The 20000-nt window shown below is 45.0% G+C and overlaps 1 protein-coding gene across 1 annotated transcript in view; it reads left to right on the top strand.

The window, feature by feature from the left end:
* Nucleotides 1-20000, top strand: part of LOC310873855 (interferon regulatory factor 2-like) — a gene marked incomplete at its 3' end in the record, with an annotated part of 31410 nt that overhangs the window by 3201 nt on the left and 8209 nt on the right. The window contains exons 2-4 of the mRNA XM_083786406.1: nucleotides 3711-3803; nucleotides 4801-4900; nucleotides 14666-14842. Coding sequence (XP_083642532.1) covers nucleotides 3717-3803; nucleotides 4801-4900; nucleotides 14666-14842 — 364 coding nt within the window. The 5' untranslated portion in view covers nucleotides 3711-3716. The remainder of the gene's footprint in view (nucleotides 1-3710; nucleotides 3804-4800; nucleotides 4901-14665; nucleotides 14843-20000) is intronic.

A 20000-nucleotide genomic window follows, 5' to 3' on the forward strand; every position in this document is an offset into this window, starting at 1 on the left:
GCAACCTAGTCCCCATATATGGGGGACAAGGGGAGACCAACCTAGTCCCCATATATGGGGGACAAGGGGAGACCAACCTAGTCCCCATATACGGGGGACAAGGGGAGACCAACCTAGTCCCCATATATGGGGGACAAGGGGAGACCAACCTAGTCCCCATATATGGGGGACAAGGGGAGAGCAACCTAGTCCCCATATATGGGGGACAAGGGGAGACCAACCTAGTCCCCATATATGGGGGACAAGGGGAGACCAACCTAGTCCCCATATACGGGGGACAAGGGGAGACCAACCTAGTCCCCATATATGGGGGACAAGGGGAGAGCAACCTAGTCCCCATATATGGGGGACAAGGGGAGACCAACCTAGTCCCCATATATGGGGGACAAGGGGAGAGCAACCTAGTCCCCATATATGGGGGACAAGGGGAGAGCAACCTAGTCCCCATATATGGGGGACAAGGGGAGACCAACCTAGTCCCCATATATGGGGGACAAGGGGAGAGCAACGGACTTGAACTCATGCTTCCTTCATGCCTGAGTGTCCAAGTTGCTCCTTTACACCTGACAGGGGGGAGTTTCCCTGGTTGGACGTAGCGCGTGGAAGGAACACGTTACTCCAACCAGTTCCTTTCCCCTCCACCAATAAGTGACAATGACAAATAGATATAACAATAAATATGAATAAGCATGACCACAGCAAGCACGTTTATACAATAAGGCAACACAGTTTCAAAATAACAGTTTCAATATAAAACTTGCTTGTTTTTTTGTATTTTTTCAATAAATGTTTAAATTCTTTATAAAAATTTTTTTTACACCCACACAAACTTAGAATAAAGGGTATATGCGCATGCATAAAGTTGATGGCAAATCGAGTGACAAAGTGAATTTAATGTTTGTTTAACCCATTCTGAACGGGAACCCATTTTGGTGTCAGCATCATGTCATGCTTTAGCTATTGAAAAAAATAGCAGATCTACAAGCTCATAGCGCGCCACCGAGTGGCGCGATACGAGCTTGTAGGTCTGCTATTTTTGAAAAATCGAAGAACGACTGACATGTCACACGCATGATGTCATACCCTCTATATGGAGATTGGAGATTAAAAAAAAAGAAAAAGAAAAACGGGCATTATTATTTATTATGTAGCCAATCCATATAACACCCCGCTGCTGGGGAGAGTCATGAAAGCAGCATTTATAATGTGTTTGTGAACCTTGTCCTGGGAGTGTCCGACTGGCTGATATGACTGCCAGAGGACTTTGACTTTGACTGTGTGTGTGTGTGTGTGTGTGTGTGTGTGTGTGTGTGTGTGTGTGTGTGTGTGTGTGTGTGTGACTGTGTGTGTGTGTGTGTGTGTGTGTGTGTGTGTGTGTGTGTGTGTGTGTGTGTGTGTGTGTGTGTGTGTGTGTGTGTGTGTGTGTGGGGGGGGGGGGTTATCACGTCCGTATAACAGTATAGTGTTGTCTTTGGCAGCTCATTTTGATGTTAGTTTTAGTCACTAATACAGTCTCTTGAATAGCTTTCATTTAGCCTTAGTCACATCTTAGTCACATATCTTCACATATCTTAGTCACACATCACACATATCACACATTTTATCACACATAATCACACATAGATATCACACACATTATGTGTCATATCACATATTTTAGTTTTAGTCATAGTCTCTTGAATAGCTTTCATTTAGCCTTAGTCACATTTTAGTCACCTGGAATGTCTTAGTGTTTAAGACTATAGTTTTAGTCGACTGAATGCCATGAGATTTTAGTCGACTAAATCTACGGTTGATGTAGTCGACTGAAATGTATTTCGGCGTAAGGACTGATTTTACACCTGCTGAAAATAGCAGATCTACAAGCTCAGGACGCGACACGTTGTGAGCTTGTAGATCGGCTATTTTCAGCATGCAACCAAGTGTAAAATGACAATATACAAGCTCTCAATGTGTCTGCTTGGCGACAGCTTCTAGATCCACTGTTTTCGAGCTTGTAGATCTGCTATTTTCGGCAAATCTTCCTCCCGGATGGGGATGTGAGGGTTCAAGTGGTTAGTGTAAAGACCCCTGAAGTAACGCATTCATTTCAGGGCTACAACGATTACGATTACAACGATCGAATCGATTAATCAATTAGATGTCAACCAATTTAGTAATAGATTAATCGAATCGGCAACTAATCACTAGTTTTTCGAAATTTATCATAGGTGATTTCCATGCACTTAACCATATCTTTACCAGTGTCAAGTGTAAGTGAAGTAAAAGAGAAGTGATCCATCTCTCTTCCCTTACAATCTGATGATAGTTTCACAGTAGCGACTGCAAAGCAAAATATGACACATAACGATTATAATATCAAGAACTAGAACAATGTTTATTTTTAAATGACCTACTGTATGTATTTGAGTTCAGAAGAGTACAGTTCCTTCTAGACTGACACATGTGTAGCTATTCTTTAATCAGACCAGTGTGTGTCCAGTGGAAACCTTGTATGAATCTGATCTCAGGTCAGAATGGGTTATAATCAGACCAGTGTGTTGTCCAGTGGAAACCTCGTATGAATCTGATCTCAGGTCAGAATGGGTTAATCAAATGTATGCAGTCAGAATAAGCCTATAAAGACACCATGAGTTGCTTTGATACATTTTAATTTAGTTTGTTTTTTATTTGAATAGCAGCCTAATCAGCAGCTAATCAAATAACATTTCCCCCCTCCCCCCCCCCCTCACTGTATATGTTTCTTTTCCCTTTTTGCTTCCTTTATGATGAATTCCTGTTCTGTTCTTTAACGACATAGAAGTGTCTATTTGTACGTCTCTAAATGTTTTGATGAATTGAACAATGTGGACCCTGTGTAATGCTTAATTGGGTCGTCCACTCACAGTTAACAGTCTTTTGTATTGAGTTTGTGCTTGAAATGTACTGTAATTCTGCAAACTGTTGATAAATATTTCAATCAATCAATTTCAAATTAATTATATTTTTTTGATAGTTAGAACATGCATGTCTAAAATAACCTAAAATATATTTTTTAAGGTGATAGCTAAATAAGTGTCATGATCCGATTAACCAATTAACCAATTGATGCTATCAATTGTTAGCATCATGTTATGCTTTAGCTATTGAAAAATAGCAGACCTACAAGCTCGTAGCGCGCCACTCGGTGGCGCGCTACGAGCTTGTAGATCTGCTATTTTTTTTTTTTTAAATTGAAAAATCGAAGAACGACTGACATAGAAACATAGCTTTTTCAGAAAACTGTCAATTTCAAACAAGACATTTTTAGAATCTGACACAGTCTGCTTCTAGCGAAAATCTAACTAATTCAGCAGCAGTAACATTAGCGTTTTCTCTCAGTCAGTTGATTCTTCATATCCATATGAGTGAAGCGGCCGGGATGACATGTTTATTGTTCAAACACAGTTCTTATATGAGGCGATCTAAAACTTATAGATATGCTATTCTTGAATAGCTGAAAATGTAAAATAGGACATAAGTGTTTAAAACTGTTCTCTGTCTGTGTGTGTGTGTGTGTGTGTGTGGGTGCGTGTGTGTGTGCGTCTGCGTGTGCGTGTGCGTCTGCGTGTGCGTGTGCGTGTGTGTGTGCGTGTGCGTGTGCGTGTGCGTGTGCGTGTGCGTGCGCGTGCACACGTGCGCGTGTGCGTGCGCGTGCGCGTGTGCGTGTGTGTGTGTGTGTGCGTGCGCAGGCCACCATGCCAGTGGAGCGGATGCGTATGAGGCCATGGTTAGAGGAACAGATAAACTCCTGTCAGATACCTGGGCTTCAATGGGTCAACAGAGTAAGTACGCACACGCACGCACACACACAACGCACGCAACGCAACGCACGCACACACACAACGCACGCAACGCAACGCAACGCAAGGCACGCAACGCACGCAACGCAACGCAACGCACGCACACACACAACGCACGCAACGCACGCAACGCAACGCAACGCACACACACAACGCACGCAACGCAGCGCAACGCAACGCAACGCAACGCAACGCAACGCAACGCAAGGCACGCACACACACAACGCACGCAACGCAACGCAACACAACGCACACACACAACGCACGCAACGCAATGCAACGCACACACACAACGCACGCAACGCAACGCAACGCAACGCAACGCAAACACACAACGCACGCAACGCAACGCAACGCAACGCAAGGCACGCAACGCAACGCAAGGCACGCACACACACAACGCACGCAACGCAACGCACGCAACGCAACACAACGCACGCAACGCAACGCACGCACACACACAACGCACGCACACACGCAACACAACGCAACGCAACGCAACGCAACGCACACACACAACGCACGCACACACACAACGCACGCAACGCACGCAACGCACGCAACGCAACGCAACGCAACGCAACGCACCCACGCACACACTCACACGCATCTGCATTTTTGTATTAGTTTGTGTGTACCATGCTTACTGTAAATCACTCTGGATTAAAAGGCCTGGTTAAAATGGTTAACCCATTCTGAACGGGAACCCATTTTGGTGTTTAAGCATCATGTCATGCTTTAGCTATTGAAAAATAGCAGATCTACAAGCTCGTAGCGCTACGAGCTTGTAGGTCTGCTATTTTTGAAAAAAATCGAAGAACGACTGACATTTTTAGAATCTGATCTCAGGTCAGAATGGGTTATAATCAGACCAGTGTGTGTGTCCAGTGGAAACCTCGTATGAATCTGATCTCAGGTCAGAATGGGTTTTAAAAGGCCTTCGTTGTGTGAATGTGTGAATGGTCCCTCCCACCACCAGGAGAAGAGGATCTTCCAGATCCCCTGGATGCACGCTGCTCGCCACGGATGGGATCTGGAGAAGGACGCTCCGCTGTTCATGAGATGGGCCATACACACTGGTACTGTACACACACACACACACACACACACACACACACACACACACACACACACACACACACACACACAGGCTCAGGGTGGACTGTTTGTTCTGATCTGTACTGTACTGACCTAGTCTCGCGTTGCCAGACTGTTGCCTCTCGCCATGTCCAAATGCTTCCGTCGTACAGTCTGGAGCAACGGAAGCTCTGATTATGAGTAAAATATAAATGCTTCCGTCGTACAGTCTGGAGCAACGGAAGCTCTGATCATGAGTAAAATATAAACGCTTCCGTCGTACAGTCTGGAGCAACGGAAGCTCTGATCATGAGTAAAATATAAATGCTTCCATCATACAGTCTGGAGCATTATGGAAGCTCTGATCATGAGTAAAATATAAATGCTTCCGTCATACAGTCTGGAGCAACGGAAGCTCTGATCATGAGTAAAATATAAATGCTTCCGTCGTACAGTCTGGAGCAACGGAAACTCTGATCATGAGTAAAATATAAATGCTTCCATCGTACAGTCTGGAGCAACGGAAGCTCTGATCATGAGTAAAATATAAATGCTTCCGTCATACAGTCTGGAGCAACGGAAGCTCTGATCATGAGTAAAATATAAACGCTTCCGTCGTACAGTCTGGAGCAACGGAAGCTCTGATCATGAGTAAAATATAAACGCTTCCGTCATACAGTCTGGAGCAACGGAAGCTCTGATCATGAGTAAAATATAAATGCTTCCGTCATACAGTCTGGAGCAACGGAAGCTCTGATCATGAGTCAAATATAAATGCTTCCGTCATACAGTCTGGAGCAACGGAAGATCTGATCATGAGTAAAATATAAATGCTTCCGTCATACAGTCTGGAGCAACGGAAGCTCTGATCATGAGTAAAATATAAATACTTCCGTCATACAGTCTGGAGCAACGGAAGCTCTGATCACGAGTAAAATATAAATGCTTCCGTCATACAGTCTGGAGCAATCACGAGTACAATATAAATGCTTCCGTCGTACAGTCTGGAGCAACGGAAGCTCTGATCATGAGTAAAATATAAATGCTTCCGTCATACAGTCTGGAGCAACGGAAGCTCTGATCATGAGTAAAATATAAATGCTTCCGTCGTACAGTCTGGAGCAACGGAAGCTCTGATCATGAGTAAAATATAAATGCTTCCGTCATACAGTCTGGAGCAACGGAAGCTCTGATCATGAGTAAAATATAAATGCTTCCGTCATACAGTCTGGAGCAACGGAAGCTCTGATCATGAGTAAAATATAAATGCTTCCGTCGTACAGTCTGGGGCAAACGGAAGCTCTGATCATGAGTCAAATATAAATGCTTCCGTCGTACAGTCTGGAGCATTACGGAAGATCTGATCATGAGAAAATATAAATGCTTCCGTCGTACAGTCTGGAGCAACGGAAGCTCTGATCATGAGTAAAATATAAATGCTTCCGTCGTACAGTCTGGAGCAACGGAAGCTCTGATCATGAGTCAAATATAAATGCTTCCGTCGTACAGTCTGGAGCATTATGGAAGCTCTGATCATGAGTAAAATATAAATGCTTCCATCGTACAGTCTGGAGCAACAGAAGCTCTGATCATGAGTAAAATTTAAACGCTTCCGTCGTACAGTCTGGAGCAACGGAAGCTCTGATCATGAGTAAAATATAAACGCTTCCGTCATACAGTCTGGAGCAACGGAAGCTCTGATCATGAGTAAAATTTAAACGCTTCCGTCGTACAGTCTGGAGCAACGGAAGCTCTGATCATGAGTAAAATATAAACGCTTCCGTCATACAGTCTGGAGCAACGGAAGCTCTGATCATGAGTAAAATATAAATGCTTCCGTCATACAGTCTGGAGCAACGGAAGCTCTGATCATGAGTCAAATATAAATGCTTCCGTCATACAGTCTGGAGCAACGGAAGATCTGATCATGAGTAAAATATAAATGCTTCCGTCATACAGTCTGGAGCAACGGAAGCTCTGATCATGAGTAAAATATAAATACTTCCGTCATACAGTCTGGAGCAACGGAAGCTCTGATCACGAGTAAAATATAAATGCTTCCGTCATACAGTCTGGAGCAATCACGAGTACAATATAAATGCTTCCGTCGTACAGTCTGGAGCAACGGAAGCTCTGATCATGAGTAAAATATAAATGCTTCCGTCATACAGTCTGGAGCAACGGAAGCTCTGATCATGAGTAAAATATAAATGCTTCCGTCGTACAGTCTGGAGCAACGGAAGCTCTGATCATGAGTAAAATATAAATGCTTCCGTCATACAGTCTGGAGCAACGGAAGCTCTGATCATGAGTAAAATATAAATGCTTCCGTCATACAGTCTGGAGCAACGGAAGCTCTGATCATGAGTAAAATATAAATGCTTCCGTCGTACAGTCTGGAGCAACGGAAGATCTGATCATGAGTAAAATATAAATGCTTCCGTCATACAGTCTGGAGCAACGGAAGCTCTGATCACGAGTAAAATATAAATGCTTCCGTCATACAGTCTGGAGCAACGGAAGCTCTGATTATGAGTAAAATATAAATGCTTCCGTCATACAGTCTGGAGCAACGGAAGCTCTGATCATGAGTAAAATATAAATGCTTCCGTCATACAGTCTGGAGCAACGGAAGCTCTGATCATGAGTACAATATAAATGCTTCCGTCATACAGTCTGGAGCAACGGAAGCTCTGATTATGAGTAAAATATAAATGCTTCCGTCGTACAGTCTGGAGCAACGGAAGCTCTGATTATGAGTCAAATATAAATGCTTCCGTCGTACAGTCTGGAGCAACGGAAGCTCTGATCATGAGTAAAATATAAATGCTTCTGTCGTACAGTCTGGAGCAACGGAAGCTCTGATCATGAGTAAAATATAAATGCTTCCGTCATACAGTCTGGAGCAACGAAAGCTCTGATCATGAGTAAAATATAAATGCTTCCGTCGTACAGTCTGGAGCAACGGAAGCTCTGATCATGAGTAAAATATAAATGCTTCCGTCGTACAGTCTAGAGCAACGGAAGATCTGATTATGAGTAAAATATAAATGCTTCCGTCGTACAGTCTGGAGCAACGGAAGATCTGATTATGAGTAAAATATAAATGCTTCCGTCGTACAGTCTGGAGCAACGGAAGATCTGATTATGAGTAAAATATAAATGCTTTCGTCATACAGTCTGGAGCAACAGAAGCTCTGATCATGAGTCAAATATAAATGCTTCCGTCATACAGTCTGGAGCAACGGAAGCTCTGATTATGAGTAAAATATGAATGCTTCCGTCATACAGTCTGGAGCAACGGAAGCTCTGATCATGAGTAAAATATAAATGCTTCTGTCGTACAGTCTGGAGCAACGGAAGCTCTGATCATGAGTAAAATATAAATGCTTCCGTCATACAGTCTGGAGCAACGGAAGATCTGATCATGAGTAAAATATAAATGCTTCCGTCGTACAGTCTGGAGCAACGGAAGCTCTGATCATGAGTAAAATATAAATGCTTCCGTCGTACAGTCTGGAGCAACGGAAGCTCTGATTATGAGTAAAATATAAATGCTTCCGTCGTACAGTCTGGAGCAACGGAAGCTCTGATCATGAGTAAAATATAAACGCTTCCGTCGTACAGTCTGGAGCATTACGGAAGCTCTGATCATGAGTAAAATATAAATGCTTCCGTCGTACAGTCTGGAGCAACGAAAGCTCTGATCATGAGTAAAATATAAATGCTTCCGTCGTACAGTCTGGAGCAACGAAAGCTCTGATCATGAGTAAAATATAAACGCTTCCGTCGTACAGTCTGGAGCAACGGAAGCTCTGATCATGAGTAAAATATAAATGCTTCCGTCGTACAGTCTGGAGCAACGGAAGCTCTGATCATGAGTAAAATATAAATGCTTCCGTCGTACAGTCTGGAGCAACGGAAGCTCTGATCATGAGTAAAATATAAATGCTTCCGTCGTACAGTCTGGAGCATTACGGAAGCTCTGATCATGAGTAAAATATAAATGCTTCCGTCGTACAGTCTGGAGCAACGGAAGCTCTGATCATGAGTAAAATATAAATGCTTCCGTCATACAGTCTGGAGCAACGGAAGATCTGATCATGAGTAAAATATAAATGCTTCCGTCGTACAGTCTGGAGCAACGGAAGCTCTGATCATGAGTAAAATATAAATGCTTCCGTCATACAGTCTGGAGCAACGGAAGCTCTGATCATGAGTCAAATATAAATGCTTCCGTCGTACAGTCTGGAGCAACGGAAGCTCTGATCATGAGTAAAATATAAATGCTTCCGTCATACAGTCTGGAGCAACGGAAGCTCTGATCATGAGTAAAATATAAATGCTTCTGTCATACAGTCTGGAGCAACGGAAGATCTGATCATGAGTAAAATATAAATGCTTCCGTCATACAGTCTGGAGCAACGGAAGCTCTGATCATGAGTAAAATATAAATGCTTCTGTCATACAGTCTGGAGCAACGGAAGCTCTGATCATGAGTAAAATATAAATGCTTCCATCGTACAGTCTGGAGCAACGGAAGCTCTGATCATGAGTAAAATTTAAACGCTTCCGTCGTACAGTCTGGAGCAACGGAAGCTCTGATCATGAGTAAAATATAAACGCTTCCGTCATACAGTCTGGAGCAACGGAAGCTCTGATCATGAGTAAAATATAAATGCTTCCGTCATACAGTCTGGAGCAACGGAAGCTCTGATCATGAGTCAAATATAAATGCTTCCGTCATACAGTCTGGAGCAACGGAAGATCTGATCATGAGTAAAATATAAATGCTTCCGTCGTACAGTCTGGAGCAACGGAAGCTCTGATCATGAGTAAAATATAAATGCTTCCGTCGTACAGTCTGGAGCAACGGAAGCTCTGATTATGAGTAAAATATAAATGCTTCCGTCGTACAGTCTGGAGCAACGGAAGCTCTGATCATGAGTAAAATATAAATGCTTCCGTCGTACAGTCTGGAGCAACGGAAGCTCTGATTATGAGTAAAATATAAATGCTTCCGTCATACAGTCTGGAGCAACGGAAGCTCTGATCATGAGTAAAATATAAATGCTTCCGTCGTACAGTCTGGAGCAACGGAAGCTCTGATTATGAGTAAAATATAAATGCTTCCGTCGTACAGTCTGGAGCAACGGAAGCTCTGATCATGAGTAAAATATAAATGCTTCCGTCGTACAGTCTGGAGCAACGGAAGCTCTGATTATGAGTAAAATATAAATGCTTCCGTCATACAGTCTGGAGCAACAGAAGCTCTGATCATGAGTAAAATATAAATGCTTCCGTCATACAGTCTGGAGCAACGGAAGCTCTGATCATGAGTAAAATATAAATGCTTCCGTCGTACAGTCTGGAGCATTATGGAAGCTCTGATCATGAGTAAAATATAAATGCTTCCGTCATACAGTCTGGAGCAACGGAAGCTCTGATCATGAGTAAAATATAAATGCTTCCGTCATACAGTCTGGAGCAACGGAAGCTCTGATCATGAGTAAAATATAAATGCTTCCGTCATACAGTCTGGAGCAACGGAAGCTCTGATCATGAGTAAAATATAAATGCTTCCGTCATACAGTCTGGAGCAACGGAAGCTCTGATCATGAGTAAAATATAAATGCTTCTGTCGTACAGTCTGGAGCAACGGAAGCTCTGATCATGAGTAAAATATAAATGCTTCCGTCGTACAGTCTGGAGCAACGGAAGCTCTGATCATGAGTAAAATATAAATGCTTCCGTCGTACAGTCTGGAGCAACGGAAGCTCTGAGCATGAGTAAAATATAAATGCTTCCCAGGGGGAACCACTGACATAGAAACATGGGGTTTTAACCCTGTGAGAACCACTGACATAGAAACATGGGGTTTAACCCTGTGAGAACCACTGACATAGAAAATTGGGGTTTAACCCTGTGAGAACCACTGACATAGAAACATGGGGTTTAACCCTGTGAGAACCACTGACATAGAGTCAAATATAAATGCTTCCGTCATACAGTCTGGAGCATTACAGAAGATCTGATTATGAGTAAAATATAAATGCTTCCGTCGTACAGTCTGGAGCAACGGAAGATCTGATCACGAGTAAAATATAAATGCTTCCGTCATACAGTCTGGAGCAACGGAAGCTCTGATCATGAGTAAAATATAAATGCTTCCGTCGTACAGTCTGGAGCAACGGAAGATCTGATCATGAGTAAAATATAAATGCTTCCGTCGTACAGTCTGGAGCAACGGAAGATCTGATCATGAGTAAAATATAAATGCTTCCGTCGTACAGTCTGGAGCAACAGAAGATCTGATTATGAGTCAAATATAAATGCTTCCGTCATACAGTCTGGAGCATTACAGAAGATCTGATTATGAGTAAAATATAAATGCTTCCGTCATACAGTCTGGAGCAACGGAAGCTCTGATCATGAGTAAAATATAAATGCTTCCGTCATACAGTCTGGAGCAACGGAAGCTCTGATTATGAGTAAAATATGAATGCTTCCGTCATACAGTCTGGAGCAACGGAAGCTCTGATCATGAGTAAAATATAAATGCTTCTGTCGTACAGTCTGGAGCAACGGAAGCTCTGATCATGAGTAAAATATGAATGCTTCCGTCATACAGTCTGGAGCAACGGAAGATCTGATCATGAGTAAAATATAAATGCTTCCGTCGTACAGTCTGGAGCAACGGAAGCTCTGATCATGAGTAAAATATAAATGCTTCCGTCGTACAGTCTGGAGCAACGGAAGCTCTGATTATGAGTAAAATATAAATGCTTCCGTCGTACAGTCTGGAGCAACGGAAGCTCTGATCATGAGTAAAATATAAATGCTTCCGTCGTACAGTCTGGAGCAACGGAAGCTCTGATTATGAGTAAAATATAAATGCTTCCGTCATACAGTCTGGAGCAACAGAAGCTCTGATCATGAGTAAAATATAAATGCTTCCGTCATACAGTCTGGAGCAACGGAAGCTCTGATCATGAGTAAAATATAAATGCTTCCGTCGTACAGTCTGGAGCATTATGGAAGCTCTGATCATGAGTAAAATATAAATGCTTCCGTCATACAGTCTGGAGCAACGGAAGCTCTGATCATGAGTAAAATATAAATGCTTCCGTCATACAGTCTGGAGCAACGGAAGCTCTGATCATGAGTAAAATATAAATGCTTCCGTCATACAGTCTGGAGCAACGTAAGCTCTGATCATGAGTAAAATATAAACGCTTCCGTCGTACAGTCTGGAGCAACGGAAGATCTGATCATGAGTAAAATGTAAATGCTTCTGTCGTACAGTCTGGAGCAACGGAAGCTCTGATCATGAGTAAAATATAAATGCTTCCGTCGTACAGTCTGGAGAAACAGAAGCTCTGATCATGAGTAAAATATAAATGCTTCCGTCATACAGTCTGGAGCAACGGAAGCTCTGATCATGAGTAAAATATAAATGCTTCCATCATACAGTCTGGAGCAACGGAAGCTCTGATCATGAGTAAAATATAAATGCTTCTGTCGTACAGTCTGGAGCAACGGAAGCTCTGATCATGAGTAAAATATAAATGCTTCTGTCGTACAGTCTGGAGCAACGGAAGCTCTGATCATGAGTAAAATATAAATGCTTCCGTCGTACAGTCTGGAGCAACGGAAGCTCTGATCATGAGTAAAATATAAATGCTTCCGTCGTACAGTCTGGAGCAACGGAAGCTCTGAGCATGAGTAAAATATAAATGCTTCCGAGGGGGAACCACTGACATAGAAACATGGGGTTTTAACCCTGTGAGAACCACTGACATAGAAACATGGGGTTTAACCCTGTGAGAACCACTGACATAGAAACATGGGGTTTAACCCTGTGAGAACCACTGACATAGAAACATGGGGTTTAACCCTGTGAGAACCACTGACATAGAAACATAGGGTTTAACCCTGTGAGAACCACTGACATAGAAACATGGGGTTTAACCCTGTGAGAACCACTGACATAGAAACATTGGGTTTAACCCTGTGAGAACCACTGACATAGAAACATGGGGTTTTAACCCTGTGAGAACCACTGACATAGAAACATGGGGTTTAACCCTGTGAGAACCACTGACATAGAAACATGGGGTTTAACCCTGTGAGAACCACTGACATAGAAACATGGGGTTTAACCCTGTGAGAACCACTGACATAGAAACATGGGGTTTTAACCCTGTGAGAACCACTGACATAGAAACATGGGGTTTTAACCCTGTGAGAACCACTGACATAGAAACATGGGGTTTTAACCCTGTGAGAACCACTGACATAGAAACATGGGGTTTTAACCCTGTGAGAACCACTGACATAGAAACATGGGGTTTTAACCCTGTGAGAACCACTGACATAGAAACATGGGGTTTTAACCCTGTGAGAACCACTGACATAGAAACATGGGGTTTTAACCCTGTGAGAACCACTGACATAGAAACATGGGGTTTTAACCCTGTGAGAACCACTGACATAGACACATGGGGTTTAACCCTGTGAGAACCACTGACATAGAAACATGGGGTTTAACCCTGTGAGAACCACTGACATAGAAACATGGGGTTTAACCCTGTGAGAACCACTGACATAGAAACATGGGGTTTTTCAGAAAACTTGTCGAATCGTTCCCAGGTCTAAATGGGTTAATAATGTCTACAGAGGCTGCCTGTCGAAGGTACAGTGGGAGTTTGTTAACCTACAGAGGCTGCCTGTCGAAGGCACAGTGGGAGTTTGTTAAACTACAGAGGCTGCCTGTCGAAGGTACAGTGGGAGTTTGTTAAACTACAGAGGCTGCCTGTCGAAGGTACAGTGGGAGTTTGTTAACCTACAGAGGCTGCCTGTCGAAGGCACAGTGGGAGTTTGTTAAACTACAGAGGCTGCCTGTCGAAGGTACAGTGGGAGTTTGTTAAACTACAGAGGCTGCCTGTCGAAGGCACAGTGGGAGTTTGTTAAAACACCAACAGGGTTTCCCGCCCAGAATGGGTTAAAGGTTTTATGACATTCATTTTCATTTCTTTTTCTTTTTTCTTTTAGGTTTTATGACCTCAATTACACCCAAAAAACCTGAACTTTGAACATTCAGTGGATTTTCTGTGGTCTGAAGTTTTCTTTGGGGTTTGGAAGCCTTTTGAGCTACAATGAAAACAGGCAACACAGTGAAAACAGTGACATCTGCTGGCAAATCCCATTGACATATATGGGATTTGCAGGCTCTTACATCACTTACTGCCGGCAAATCAGAGCACCTGTTTGAGCCAGAAAACCCCAGATCACAGAAAATCTACTGAATGTTAAAAGTTCATGTTTTTTGGGTGCAATTGAGATTAGAAAACCTAAAAAAAATAAGAACAATTCCAAAACCTTTTTTTTAATGTCACAATCCCTTTAAAGCGTCCAGAACCAATCTCTCTCTGTGTGACCCTTAGAGTATATATTTATAGAGAAGGCACCCAGAGGAAACCCTGAGGCGAAATGGACATAGTGGCCGGATTTGGTATTGCAGCTCGAGCCAGCGCTGCTCCGTTGACTATCATTGAAGCACGTTCATGTGATTGGGGCCATGACACGTGAACGAATGTTTCATACGTGAACGCAGCACAAACGGCACAATGATAGTCAACGGCAGCGCGTTCATGTGTTTGGGACCAATCAATCCCAGAATGCACTCTGTCTTAATGCAAGTGGATGGGAGGAGAACTCGGGTGTCTTCTCTATAGATATATAACTCTATGGTGTGACCCCGCTAGGTAAGTACCAGCACGGCGTGGACCGTCCCGACCCCAAGACGTGGAAGGCCAACTTCCGCTGCGCCATGAACAGCCTGCCGGACATCGAGGAGGTGAAGGACAAGAGCATCAAGAAGGGAACCAACGCCTTCAGGGTCTACAAGATGCTGTCCTCCTCTGAGCGCGGAGCAAAGAAAGGTCAGGTTACCGTTCTCCTCCTCTGAGCGCGGAGCAAAGAAAGGTCAGGTTACCGTTCTCCTCCGCGGAGCAAAGAAAGGTCAGTGCGCCGTTCTCCTCCTCTGAGCGAGGAGCAAAGAAAGGTCAGTGCGCCGTTCTCCTCCTCTGAGCGAGGAGCAAAGAAAGGTCAGTGCGCCGTTCTCCTCCTCTGAGCGAGGAGCAAAGAAAGGTCAGTGAGCCGTTCTCCTCCTCTGAGCGCAGAGCAAAGAAAGGTCAGTGAGCCGTTCTCCTCCTCTGAGCGCAGAGTAAAGAAAGGTCAGTGCGCCGTTCTCCTCCTCTGAGCGAGGAGCAAAGAAAGGTCAGTGAGCCGTTCTCCTCCTCTGAGCAAAGAAAGGTCATTGAGCCGTTCTCCTCCTCTGAGCAAAGAAAGGTCAGTGAGCCGTTCTCCTCCTCTGAGCGAGGAGCAAAGAAAGGTCAGTGAGCCGTTCTCCTCCTCTGAGCGCAGAGCAAAGAAAGGTCAGTGAGCCGTTCTCCTCCTCTGAGCGCAGAGCAAAGAAAGGTCAGTGAGCCGTTCTCCTCCTCTGAGCAAAGAAAGGTCATTGAGCCGTTCTCCTCCTCTGAGCAAAGAAAGGTCAGTGAGCCGTTCTCCTCCTCTGAGCGCAGAGCAAAGAAAGGTCAGTGCGCCGTTCTCCTCCTCTGAGCGCAGAGCAAAGAAAGGTCAGTGAGCCGTTCTCCTCCTCTGAGCAAAGAAAGGTCATTGAGCCGTTCTCCTCCTCTGAGCGAGGAGCAAAGAAAGGTCAGTGAGCCGTTCTCCTCCTCTGAGCAAAGAAAGGTCAGTGAGCCGTTCTCCTCCTCTGAGCAAAGAAAGGTCATTGAGCCGTTCTCCTCCTCTGAGCAAAGAAAGGTCAGTGAGCCGTTCTCCTCCTCTGAGCAAAGAAAGGTCAGTGCGCCGTTCTCCTCCTCTGAGGGAGGAGCAAAGAAAGGTCAGTGCGCCGTTCTCCTCCTCTGAGGGAGGAGCAAAGAAAGGTCAGTGCGCCGTTCTCCTCCTCTGAGGGAGGAGCAAAGAAAGGTCAGTGAGCCGTTCTCCTCCTCTGAGGGAGGAGCAAAGAAAGGTCAGTGAGCCGTTCTCCTCCTCTGAGGGAGGAGCAAAGAAAGGTCAGTGAGCCGTTCTCCTCCTCTGAGCAAAGAAAGGTCAGTGAGCCGTTCTCCTCCTCTGAGCAAAGAAAGGTCAGTGAGCCGTTCTCCTCCTCTGAGCAAAGAAAGGTCAGTGCGCCGTTCTCCTCCTCTGAGCAAAGAAAGGTCAGTGAGCCGTTCTCCTCCTCTGAGCAAAGAAAGGTCATTGAGCCGTTCTCCTCCTCTGAGGGAGGAGCAAAGAAAGGTCATTGAGCCGTTCTCCTCCTCTGAGGGAGGAGCAAAGAAAGGTCAGTGAGCCGTTCTCCTCCTCTGAGCAAAGAAAGGTCAGTGAGTCGTTCTCCTCCTCTGAGCAAAGAAAGGTCAGTGAGCCGTTCTCCTCCTCTGAGCAAAGAAAGGTCAGTGAGCCGTTCTCCTCCTCTGAGCAAAGAAAGGTCAGTGAGCCGTTCTCCTCCTCTGAGCAAAGAAAGGTCAGTGAGTCGTTCTCCTCCTCTGAGCAAAGAAAGGTCAGTGAGTCGTTCTCCTCCTCTGAGCAAAGAAAGGTCAGTGAGTCGTTCTCCTCCTCTGAGCAAAGAAAGGTCAGTGAGCCGTTCTCCTCCTCTGAGCAAAGAAAGGTCAGTGAGTCGTTCTCCTCCTCTGAGCAAAGAAAGGTCAGTGAGTCGTTCTCCTCCTCTGAGCAAAGAAAGGTCAGTGCGCCGTTCTCCTCCTCTGAGGGAGGAGCAAAGAAAGGTCAGTGAGCCGTTCTCCTCCTCTGAGCAAAGAAAGGTCAGTGAGCCGTTCTCCTCCTCTGAGCGCAGAGCAAAGAAAGGTCAGTGAGCCGTTCTCCTCCTCTGAGCAAAGAAAGGTCATTGAGCCGTTCTCCTCCTCTGAGCGAGGAGCAAAGAAAGGTCAGTGAGCCGTTCTCCTCCTCTGAGCAAAGAAAGGTCAGTGAGCCGTTCTCCTCCTCTGAGCAAAGAAAGGTCATTGAGCCGTTCTCCTCCTCTGAGCAAAGAAAGGTCAGTGAGCCGTTCTCCTCCTCTGAGCAAAGAAAGGTCAGTGAGCCGTTCTCCTCCTCTGAGGGAGGAGCAAAGAAAGGTCAGTGAGCCGTTCTCCTCCTCTGAGGGAGGAGCAAAGAAAGGTCAGTGAGCCGTTCTCCTCCTCTGAGCAAAGAAAGGTCAGTGAGCCGTTCTCCTCCTCTGAGCAAAGAAAGGTCAGTGAGCCGTTCTCCTCCTCTGAGGGAGGAGCAAAGAAAGGTCAGTGAGCCGTTCTCCTCCTCTGAGCAAAGAAAGGTCAGTGAGCCGTTCTCCTCCTCTGAGCAAAGAAAGGTCAGTGAGTCGTTCTCCTCCTCTGAGGGAGGAGCAAAGAAAGGTCAGTGAGCCGTTCTCCTCCTCTGAGCAAAGAAAGGTCAGTGAGTCGTTCTCCTCCTCTGAGCAAAGAAAGGTCAGTGAGTCGTTCTCCTCCTCTGAGCAAAGAAAGGTCAGTGAGCCGTTCTCCTCCTCTGAGCAAAGAAAGGTCAGTGAGCCGTTCTCCTCCTCTGAGCGAGGAGCAAAGAAAGGTCAGTGAGCCGTTCTCCTCCTCTGAGCGAGGAGCAAAGAAAGGTCAGTGAGCCGTTCTCCTCCTCTGAGCAAAGAAAGGTCAGTGAGCCGTTCTCCTCCTCTGAGCAAAGAAAGGTCAGTGAGTCGTTCTCCTCCTCTGAGCAAAGAAAGGTCAGTGAGCCGTTCTCCTCCTCTGAGCAAAGAAAGGTCAGTGAGCCGTTCTCCTCCTCTGAGCGAGGAGCAAAGAAAGGTCAGTGAGCCGTTCTCCTCCTCTGAGCGAGGAGCAAAGAAAGGTCAGTGAGCCGTTCTCCTCCTCTGAGCAAAGAAAGGTCAGTGAGCCGTTCTCCTCCTCTGAGCAAAGAAAGGTCAGTGAGCCGTTCTCCTCCTCTGAGCGAGGAGGAGCAAAGAAAGGTCAGTGATTATTTCTTTGATTTGATTTGATTTATTTAGAAAAGCAATCATAATACAGCATCATAATCAGCGATCCAAGGATTACACAGTAAAGTCCAAAGACTTATTTCCACTGGGGTCCTCTCACACTGAACGGAACAATACTTTAAAATACATCACAAATACATAACAGTACATATACATTACATACACAACTCAACAAGTACGTCCCTATCCATCCCTCTAAGATGAGCCTTTATAGGGGAACCTTTTCCAGTAGCCATTTTTTTGTCTTCTGTTTAAATGTCCTCAAATTGGAGGTCAGTTTAACACTGGATTCCAGGCTATTCCACTGTGTGGCTCCTATATAAATGAATGAGCCTTTGCCCACTTTACTTTTAAAAGCAGGGAGCACCACATCTGCAATACTGGCTCTGGTGAAATGGTTGTGTACCTCGTTTACCTGCCTGAAACATGTTCTTAAAACTTCTGGGACCTCTCCGTATTTAATTTTATGGACCATGTTTAGTCTAGCCATTGAGCCGTTCTCCTCCTCTGAGCGCGGAGCAAAGAAAAGGTCAGTGATCCCGTTCTCCTAAACCTGACGCTATGCCAGATCCAAGAACGGGAACCCATTTTGGTGTCGGCATCATGTTATGCTTTATAGCTATTGAAAAATAGCAGATCTACAAGCTCATATCGCGCCACCGAGTGGCGCGATACGAGCTTGTAGGTCTGCTATTTTTGAAAAATCGACTGAAGAACGACTGACATAGAAACATTAGCTTTATCAGAAAACTGTCAGGATGTAGAAGACATTTTTAGAATCTGATCTCAGGTCAGAATGGGTTAAAGCCTGTATATCCCCAGACTGTATAGACAAAGAGTAGCCATGACCACACAACCTCTTTCAGTGCGCAACAGAAAGGATAATCTATGAATTGATCGCACATACAATCACTGAATTGTGTACTTGGTGTCCTAACCTGACGCTGCCAGATCCAAGAAGCTTTTGCTACACAAATGTGTTTCACAGCTTATTGGGATCTGGGATCGCGGAAGCAAATTCGATGACGGGCTGCTGTTCCTTTTTTTTCAAGATACTTGGTAGATGATTGGATGGGACCGTCTGTCTATCACCGTGTGGGCGTGCAAACACAACCAATCATATTGACGTGTCTATATAGCGTCACATCCGGTTTCGCACATATCCCCGCCCTTATAGCTCACGCTGATTGGTCCGGTACGGAACGGATTTTTGTCAGCTCAACTCCCTGAGAGATCCCAGATGAGTGCTGTGTTGGGGAACATGGTTACCCAATACCGCCCCCATCTGGCAGCGTCAGGTTACCGTTCTCCTCCTCTGAGCGCGGCAGAAAGAAAAGGTCAGTGAGCCTCAACTCCATAGAGTATATATGTGAGTAGAGACGGCCAGTGGCGTGCACAGACATTTAGAGGGGCAGGTGCTCAAGTGGAAAGAAAAGGGCACCTTGTGGAGCGCATTTTGGGCCGGGAACCCATTTTGGTGCTTTATAGCTATTGAAAAATAGCAGATCTACAAGCTCGTAGCGCGCCACCGAGTGGCGCGCTACGAGCTTGTAGGTCTGATATATATTTTTTTTATCGAAGAACCACTGACATAGAAACATAGCTTTAGATTGTGGGGGGCCTAAATAATATAGTAGAAGCGTTTTTTATATATATATATATTTTTTAGCACATTGCCATAAGGGCAGGGGGTGCTCTAGCACCCCCTAGTGTCTATCTGTGCAAGCCACTGGAGACGGCACCCAGAGGAAACCCTGAGGCCAAATGGACATAGTGGCCGAATGAAGGTATTGCAGCCTGTGGCCCCAAACACATGAACGCGCTGTCCGTTGACTATCATTGTGCAACGTTCACAACGGCAGCACGCTCGTGCGCGTTCGTGCACGTTCAACGGCAGCGCGTTCATGTGTTTGGGGGGACAATCCATCCCAGAATGCACTCCTACCCGGAAGGAGGAGTGAAATCTCCTCATGCGCTTTTGAGCAACTCAATGCAAGTGGATGGGAGGAGAACTACAACTTAATGCAAGTGGATGGGAGGAGAACTCGGGTGTCTTCTCTATTCATATATACTCAAAGGTCAACTCCCCGAAGGTA

The sequence above is a fragment of the Protomyctophum parallelum genome (assembly GCF_964188405.1).
Source record: "Protomyctophum parallelum genome assembly, chromosome: 16".
NCBI classification, from domain to species: Eukaryota; Metazoa; Chordata; class Actinopteri; order Myctophiformes; family Myctophidae; genus Protomyctophum; species Protomyctophum parallelum.